Genomic DNA, 9,127 nt, shown 5'->3' on the forward strand with positions numbered 1-9,127 from the left:
GCGAAGAAGCCTTCCTTGTAACAATGCAACCAAAAGTGAAATGTCTTTATTTACAAACAAAATCGAGATAAACAAGACAAACTCCTGATCCCTTTTCTGGGGACGTAACTAAAGGCCTGTGTTCCTCTCTACAGCAGACTTGTGTTCCTCTGTAAAAACAAAGGCCGGTAACCTAATCGCTAACCCAAATTCTATTGTCAATAACACAGTGCCACAGGGTCAGTTTACCAGAAGATTTTTCTAGAATCTCCTCCCTCACCCACGCTTTCTGTTCACCCAAAATGACCATACAATCACAGCCATTTCTCCTGTTGGAGTACTATAGCCTCCATATTACAGTATGGACTGTAATCACATATATATATGTTAACAAGGGAACATTATTCAGCAGCTTTCATTGGACTCTATGAAGCTGAGGGAGTTCATTCTATATAGAGGGTGTGCAATTCAATATGTTAACAAGGGAACATTATTCAGCAGCTTTCATTGGACTCTATGAAGCTGAGGGAGTTCATTCTATATAGAGGGGGTGGAATTCAATATGTTAACAAGGGAACATTATTCAGCAGCTTTCATTGGACTCTATGAAGCTGAGAGAGTTCATTCTATATAGAGGGTGTGCAATTCAATATGTTAACAAGGGAACATTATTCAGCAGCTTTCATTGGACTCTATGAAGCTGAGGGAGTTCATTCTATATAGAGGGTGTGTAATTCAATATGTTAACAAGGGAACATTATTCAGCAGCTTTCATTGGACTCTATGAAGCTGAGGGAGTTCATTCTATATAGAGGGTGTGCAATTCAATATGTTAACAAGGGAACATTATTCAGCAGCTTTCATTGGAATTCATTGGAATCAGTCTCAGGGTTTGTTGAGACGCACACAATGTACTGGAATCTGAAACTCTAGTTTAGACAGCATTACAATGCAAACCATGAGACTCACTTTACACAGAAAACAACTAAACAAACCACCTGGTGTGAACTAACAACAGCGGGAAAGAAAGGAAGGAATGAAAGAAAGAAAGAAAGAAAGAAAGGCAAAACCAGGTGCGGCCTGAAACTATATAAAACTTGATCTCAAAACTCGCCCTTTGCTGTGTTGAAACCCATAGCAACGCTTGACTCAGTTTAGTATCAGTAACACTGATGAAGGCACTAGAGCCCAAACGCTGGTCTGCTTGACTCAGTTTAGTTTCAATAACACTGATGAAGGCACTAGAGCCCAAACGCTGGTCTGCTTGACTCAGTTTAGTTTCAGTAACACTGATGAAGGCACTAGAGCCCAAACGCTGGTCTGCTTGACTCAGTCTAGTTTCAGTAACTCTGATGAAGGCACTAGAGCCCAAACGCTGGTCTGCTTGACTCAGTCTAGTTTCAGTAACACTGATGAAGGCACTAGAGCCCAAACGCTGGTCTGCTTGACTCAGTCTAGTTTCAGTAACTCTGATGAAGGCACTAGAGCCCAAACGCTGGTCTGCTTGACTCAGTCTAGTTTCAGTAACACTGATGAAGGCACTGGAGCCCAAACGCTGGTCTGCTTGACTCAGTCAACCCAAGTTAACAAGAACATTGTACCAGGTTTTACTACCAGCTTGATCAGCCCCCAGTGTGTCTAGCTAACAAGCTCAGGTGTGTCTGATTATTAAACTCCTAGTGAAACCAGGACTGGATCACACTGCTGTGCAACGGGAGTCTGATTCCCATCCCTGATCTTTATGAACAAATGAAAGGGAGCAATGCGATGTTCCTTTTAAACTTTGAGTTTCTTTATTGTGGTATTTCATACAGTATTTCAATACAGTGCATTAGAAAGAAAGAAAAATGTTCGACAAAAAAGTTCTAAACCCCACATGTATTTCCTCCTTCAGTGCAATTCATCGGCTTCTGATTTCAAACAGATTTTTTGGCAATTTTTTGGGGGGGCAGCTACGTTCAATCTGAAAGTCACAAACCAGAGGCCAAAAGTTTAGCATCACCTGGAATTCTACGATAGAGACATCATTTAAAATATATATATATATTTTATAAGTATAAGAATTTACACTAAAAACGTCTTCAAGTTGTCTGTCGTTGAATTTACACTGAAGACGCCGAGAAAGACTTCTAGTGGAAACGTTTGCCGTTGAATTTACGCTGAAGACGCTGAGAAAGACTTCTAGTGGAAACGTTTGCCATTGAATTTACACTGAAGACACTGAGAAAGACTTCTAGTGGAAACGTTTGCCATTGAATTTACACTGAAGACGCTGAGAAAGACTTCTAGTGGAAACGTTTGCCATTGAATTTACACTGAAGACGCTGAGAAAGACTTCTAGTGGAAACGTTTGCCATTGAATTTACACTGAAGACGCTGAGAAAGACATTTGTCATGTAATTTATTTTCATTCCAAACGTCAGTTTCTTTTTCTATCTAACAAGGCCTCAGGAAGCTGAGTCCTGTTGTCGCGGCGACCAGGAGCCAGGCGGAGGGGACGGAGAGACGCGGAGCCCCGTCCACACCGGCCGTGGTCAGCAGGCCCCCGGCTTTTGTCCCGGGAGACGCCAAGATTGTCCGGGAGTTGAGAGGTTGGACTGGTCGGTAGACGTTTGTGATGTTCACACCGGCCCTGGGATAATGAACCAGCGTCTTAGCAAACAAGTCAATCTGAGGAGAGAGAGAGAGAGAGAGGAGAGAGAGAGAGAGAGAGAGAGAGAGAGAGAGAGAGAGAGAGAGAGAGAGAGGGAGGGGAGAGAGAGAGAGGGAGAGAGAGAGGGAGGGGAGAGAGAGAGAGAGAGGGCAGAGAGAGAGGGGGGGAGAGAGGGGAGAGAGAGAGAAAGGGGGGAGAGAGGGAGAGGGAGAGAGAGAGAGAGGGGAGAGAGAGAGAAAGGGGGGAGAGAACGAGGGAATGAGAAGGGGAGAGGGGAGAGAGAGAGAGAGAGAGGAGAGAGAGAGGGGGAAAGAACAAGGGAATGAGAAGGGGAGAGTGGAAGAGAAGGAGGGGAGGGGGAGATTAATAATACATTGATAAACAAGGCAAATGCTTCCCTATGCTTTACCAGACCTCTCTGTGCTTTACAATGCTTCCCTATGCTTTACCAGACCTCTCTGTGCTTTACAATGCTTCCCTATGCTTTACCAGACCTCTCTGTGCTTTACAATACTTCCCTATGCTTTACCAGACCTCTCTGTGTTTTACAATACTTCCCTATGCTTTACCAGACCTCTCTGTGCTTTACAATGCTTCACCTTACCTCTCTGTGCTTTACAATGCTTCCCTATGCTTTACCAGACCTCTCTGTGCTTTACAATGCTTCCCTATGCTTTACCAGACCTCTCTGTGCTTTACAATGCTTCCCAATGCTTTACCAGACCTATCTGTGCTTTACAATGCTTCCCTAAGCTTTACCAGACCTCTCTGTGATTTACAATGCTTCCCTAGACTCTTACCAAATCCTTGCTCACGTGAATCTTTTCTTCGAAGACGGTCCACAGCACTGACTCCTGGCAGGGGGGGGGTCGTCAGTGAGCCGGAATAGCGGTAGAACTTTGACCTGTTAACCCCGGAGATGAGGTCATCAAGGGACAGTGACAGGTTCAAAGAGGCTGAGGTGACTGAAAGAGAGAGATAGAGTGAGAGGGGAGAGGGAGGAGAGGGATGGGAATCAGACTCCCGTTCCACAGCAGCGTCACCCATTCCAGGTTTTACTACCAGCTTGATCAGCCCCCAGTGTGTCTAGCTAACAAGCTCAGGTGTGTCTGATTATTAAACTCCAAGTGAAACCAGGACTGGATCACACTGCTGTGCAACGGGAGTCTGATTCCCAGCCCTGTGATGATAACCAGCATTATATACAGAGAAGAGAGAGATAATTAAATAAACTAGAGAGGTACCGTTGTGTGAGATATCATCCAGTTTGGATGTCAGTTGTTTCCAGCTTAGAGGGGTGTCTTTAGCATCAGTAGCCTTAAAATAAAAATAAAATTATTACAGTAACACAGACCCTCCCTTTCCCTGTCTGTAAGCAATGAGAAATGCAAGGATAAGAAACGCTGTCGATTTTTTTGCTCCCAATCTTCTCCAGACTTTTTCGGGCACGTTGGAAGCCTCCTATAGACGCTCCCGGATGGCTTTTGGCTTCAGTCCGATGAGCGCTCCAGTTTTTTCCTGAAGCGTTTTTAAGCCTCACCTCGATGAGGAAGCCCAGCACAGCAATTCCTGTTGGGTCTGCCACTGCCAGGGTGTAGTTGTATCCTTTCTTGAAGTGTACGATGTGGAGCTGCAAAAATATAAGAGACCAGGAAAGAGAGAGAGAGAGAGAGAGCGAGCAGAGGAAGGAATCGACGCGTAAAACAGTGATGCATGATACACTACACACAGAGACACAGACTACACACACTACACACACACAGAGAGACACACAATACACAAACACTACACTACACACACAGAGAGACAGAGACACACACACGCTACACACACACTACACACATGCACACAGACACACACACACAGAGACACATGCTACACACACACACACACACACACACTACACACAGACAGACACTCACACACTACACACAGAGACACAGACACTCACACACACACACACACAGACTCCTCACCTCCATGGGAAAGTGCTTCCCGTCCATCTTGTGTTCTGATCCCGGGACAGAGTGCAAGTTACCCCAGTGCAGGTGAAACTCAACTGCGTGATAGGAGTGCTTCAGACCCCCTCCCATGATCTCAGCACTGTCATTGAGACTGACCTTCACTGGAGAAGAGAGGGGGAGAGGAGGAGAGGAGAGGAGAGGAGAGGAGAGAGAGGGGAGAGAGGAGAGGAGAGAGGAGAAAAGGGAGGGGGGAGGGGAGGAGAGAGGAGAGGAGAGGAGAGAGAGGGGAGGAGAGAAGAGAGGAGAGAGGACAGAGGGGGGAGAGGAGAGGAGAGAGGGGAGGTAAGGAGATTAGAGGGGGAAAGACGAGGAGAGAGAGAGGAGACAGGGGAAGAGAGAGGGTCAGTTTCACTAAAGACACAGAGAGATATACACACCCTTTTTTTTTTCTTTTAAACTTTTGAAATCTCCCCCACCTGTCCTCCTAGTGTTGATGATTTCCATCATGATGTTCTTGTCCTCGTACTCTGAGAAGGTGAACTGCGAGAGGTTCTGGTCGGTCCGCGCCGTCTCAGTGTCGATGTCGATGGGGGACTGTCGAGTGCCGTTACAGCTACCAAAGGGCTTAGAGATCCACACATTCGGGCCTTCACACAAAAGAACCCACAGAGACCCCTCAATACAGCAGCTGCACCCCATCCCCTTAGAGAAGTGAAAGCACAGCACAGTGTGATAAAGCAGAGAGGTCTGGTAAAGCATAGGGAGGCATTGTAAAGCACAGAGAGGTCTGGTAAAGCATAGGGAAGCTTTGTAAAGCACAGAGAGGTGTGGTAAAGCATAGGGAAGCATTGTAAAGCACAGAGAGGTGTGGTAAAGCATAGGGAAGCATTGTAAAGCACAGAGAGGTGTGGTAAAGCATAGGGAAGCATTGTAAAGCACAGAGAGGTCTGGTAAAGCATAGGGAAGCATTGTAAAGCACAGAGAGGTCTGGTAAAAATGACTTACCACAGATGTCTCCATTGTAGCACCAGTCCTGCACTATAAAACAAAACGTTTGCCATTGAATTTACACTGAAGACGCCGAGAAAGACTTCTAGCGGAAACTTTTGCCGTTGAATTTAAAACATGGAAAACTGTCCTTCCCTCACCTTTACAACCGGGTACCAAATCAATGGCGATTTAACTTTTAAAAACCGATTGGAGGCAGTAAAAATGTCAGCGAGGAAAATTCAATTCCAATCAGTATTTAATAAAAAATAAATAGCGGGCCAGTTAATCACCATTGAGTGGAACCAGATTGTAAAGGCGAAGGAAGGACAGCTTTTCATGTTTCGAAACTGATGCTTCGATGAATGGATTCATTGAATACCTGCCAATAAATACTTGTCAAAGGCAAATCAATACCTCTGTGTTCTTACCTGATGCTGCGTCAACAGATCCACACAACGATCCCACAATTAGCAGGACTGCAACAGCTGCCAAACAATACATCTGAAACATTGAAATAACAGAGAAGGGATATAGGACTGTAAAGTGTGATAAAGCACAGAGAGGTCTGGGAAAGCATAGGGAGGCATTGTAAAGCACAGATAGGTCTGGGAAAGCATAGGGAAGCATTGTAAAGCACAGAGAGGTGTGGTAAAGCATAGGGAAGCATTGTAAAGCACAGAGAGGTCTGGTAAAGCATAGGGAAGCATTGTAAAGCACAGAGAGGTGTGGTAAAGCATAGGGAAGCATTGTAAAGCACAGAGAGGTGTGGTAAAGCATAGGGAAGCATTGTGAAGCGCAGAGAGGCAAAACATGGGCGTGAGAGGGCTGCAGATTGACGGTGCAAATCTCCCATTCAATTCCTTGTAAAGAAAGTTTCTTTGTTGTGAATGGTAGTCTTTGGTGTCAGTTTGCAGGAGTTCTACCACTAATGCTAATAATCCTCTGTGATCCAGGTCTTGTGTATAGCAACGGAGTGACTCACAAAGCAACACTGCAATCCCACACAAAAGAGACACGGAGACTCAAAGCCCAGGATTTAACAATTACTGCTGGATTTCCGTCAAAAGGGTTTTCTGTTACAAATGTTCCTAGAAAGAGTTAGCATTCCTTTAAATGGGTAGAGGAGGTGGGGGGGGGGGGTGATGTTAATAAAGCTAATAAGAGGCGAGAGAATGGATTTTAAAGATGGTCAGCGCTCCTTTAAAGGGAGAGGCCGGTGATCCTGTTAATAAAGCTAATAAGAGGTGAGAGAACGGATTTTAAAGATGGTCAGCGCTCCTTTAAAGGGAGAGGCCGGTGATCCTGTTAATAAAGCTAATAAGAGGTGAGAGAACGGATTTTAAAGATGGTCAGCGCTCCTTTAAAGGGAGGGGCCGGTGATCATGTTAATAAAGCTAATAAGAGGTGAGAGAACGGATTTTAAAGATGGTCAGCGCTCCTTTAAAGGGAGGGGCCGGTGATCCTGTTAATAAAGCTAATAAGAGGCGAGAGAATGGATTTTAAAGATGGTCAGCGCTCCTTTAAAGGGAGGGGCCGGTGATCATGTTAATAAAGCTAATAAGAGGTGAGAGAACGGATTTTATAGATGCATAAAAGACTCCCCTACACTGAAGACACTGAGAAAGACTTCTAGTGGAAACGTTTGTCACTGAAGATTAAATAGCAACAAGATGTGGATGCACTTTGAAATTATGCAAACTGAATTCATAATTCAAAATGTGTTTTACAAAAGAAAAAAAGAAATACATATACACACACACACACACACATATATATATATAATTTTGATCCTACCTTCCTGGGTGAAATTCCTGGGTGAAAAATCTGAGTTTGATGAAAATGATTCTTGTGTGTCTGAGAATTCACCTGTGGCTCATTAAGTACTGGAGACTAGGGGTGGAGTCAACAGGTATGGAATTGAATAATGGAGAGCAACACCCATTGGGGGGGGATATTATATAATAGTAACTATTGTAGGTCAGGGAGGAGTCGATAGATTTGGAATTAAAAAGACAAATGTCCAGGGAGAGGGAGAGAGAGAGAGAGAGAGAGAGAGAGAGAGAGAGAGAGAGAGAGAGAGAGAGAGAGAGAGAGAGGGAGAGAGGGAGGGAGGAATCAATCTCTGGTAAGTTGCCAGGTGTCTAAATATATTCTTGCAGGTGATGAGAGCAGATCTGTCTCAAACAGCTAGGTGAGAGTCTGAACCAAATGTGACAGACAGACAGACAGACAGACAGACAGACAGACAGACAGACAGACGCTTCGCTATATCCCCCAGATGCTTACATTCTCGATAAGTTCTGCGAAATAATATATGGAAAAGTGAAAACGCCGCGGACGTCAGCCCCCATTGAGTGGTACCCGATTGTAAAGGTGAGGGGAGGACAGCAACTCTGATTTTGAAATGCCTGCCGATAGAAAGATTTCTTACAGGCAAGCGCTGTTGTGATTGTGGCTGTAGGGTTAACGGTGTGCGATCCTAAAACCTGGAGGTTCCGGAACACCACTAAAATGTCGATTTTCCTAAAATCGACATTATTATTATTATTATTATTATTATTATACAAATTCCCATTTTATTTGTACAATGAACTTCTTGTAGCACATCTAATAAATAACAGGTCAGGTATTTATCTCATTTTTACAAGCATTTCCACAAAGTGTCTTTGCTTCCACGAAATGCTTAACTTTATTGACGTGTGTGTGTGTCTGCGTGTCTGTCTGTGTGTGCGTCTGTGTGTGTCTGTTTGTGTGTGTGTGTGTCTGCGTGTGTGTGTGTGTGTGTGTGTGTGTGTGTGTGTGTCTGCGTGTGTGTGTTTGTGTGTGTGTGTGTGTGTGTCTGCGTGTGTGTGTTTGTGTGTGTGTGTCTGTTTGTGTGTGTGTGTGTGTGTGTGTGTCTGCGTGTGTGTTTGTGTGTGTGTCTGCGTGTGTGTGTGTGTGTGTGTGTGTGTGTGTGTGTGTCTGTGTGTGTCTGCGTGTGTGTGTTTGTGTGTGTGTGTGTGTGTCTGCGTGTGTGTGTTTGTGTGTGTGTGTCTGTTTGTGTGTGTGTGTGTGTGTGTGTGTCTGCGTGTGTGTGTCTGTGTGTGCCTGCGTGTGTGTTTGTGTGTGTGTCTGCGTGTGTGTGTGTGTGTGTGTGTGTGTGTGTGTGTGTCTGTGTGTGTCTGCGTGTGTGTGTGTGTGTGTGTGTCTGCGTGTGTGTGTTTGTGTGTGTGTGTCTGTTTGTGTGTGTGTGTGTGTGTGTGTGTGTCTGCGTGTGTGTGTCTGTGTGTGTCTGCGTGTGTGTGTTTGTGTGTGTGTGTGTGTGTGTCTGCGTGTGTGTGTTTGTGTGTGTGTGTCTGTTTGTGTGTGTGTGTGTGTGTGTGTGTGTCTGCGTGTGTGTGTCTGTGTGTGTCTGCGTGTGTGTTTGTGTGTGTGTCTGCGTGTGTGTGTGTGTGTGTGTGTGTGTGTCTGTGTGTGTCTGCGTGTGTGTGTTTGTGTGTGTGTGTGTGTGTCTGCGTGTGTGTGTTTGTGTGTGTGTGTCTGTTTGTGTGTGTGTGTGTGT

At 45.1% G+C, this 9,127-nt stretch overlaps 1 protein-coding gene across 1 annotated transcript; it reads right to left on the reverse strand.

The window, feature by feature from the left end:
• Window positions 1-1,749: 1,749 nt before the first annotated feature.
• LOC117398001 (carbonic anhydrase 4-like) lies at window positions 1,750-7,475 on the reverse strand. Its single transcript, XM_033996982.3, has 9 exons — window positions 7,381-7,475; window positions 6,015-6,087; window positions 5,602-5,634; window positions 5,073-5,243; window positions 4,609-4,757; window positions 4,173-4,262; window positions 3,877-3,949; window positions 3,433-3,597; window positions 1,750-2,649 (listed from the first exon to the last, which is right to left on the reverse strand). The coding sequence occupies exons 2-9, from the start codon at window positions 6,085-6,087 to the stop codon at window positions 2,645-2,647; spliced, it is 759 nt and encodes a 252-aa protein (XP_033852873.2). The 5' UTR covers window positions 7,381-7,475; the 3' UTR covers window positions 1,750-2,644.
• Window positions 7,476-9,127: the final 1,652 nt, after the last annotated feature.

Source organism: Acipenser ruthenus, chromosome 54 (genome assembly GCF_902713425.1).
Source record: "Acipenser ruthenus chromosome 54, fAciRut3.2 maternal haplotype, whole genome shotgun sequence".
In the NCBI taxonomy this organism is placed as follows: Eukaryota; Metazoa; Chordata; class Actinopteri; order Acipenseriformes; family Acipenseridae; genus Acipenser; species Acipenser ruthenus.

Bases quoted from the DNA above. Each gene is read 5' to 3' on its own strand.
- LOC117398001 (XM_033996982.3), bottom strand. From the start codon at position 6,087: ATGTATTGTTTGGCAGCTGTTGCAGTCCTGCTAATTGTGGGATCGTTG. The intron at 4,758-5,072 runs GTGGGGGAGATT...TCTCTTCTCCAG, and splicing joins CATCAACACTAGGAGGACAG to TGAAGGTCAGTCTCAATGAC. The intron at 3,950-4,172 runs GTGAGGCTTAAA...TTTTATTTTAAG, and splicing joins TGCTGGGCTTCCTCATCGAG to GCTACTGATGCTAAAGACAC.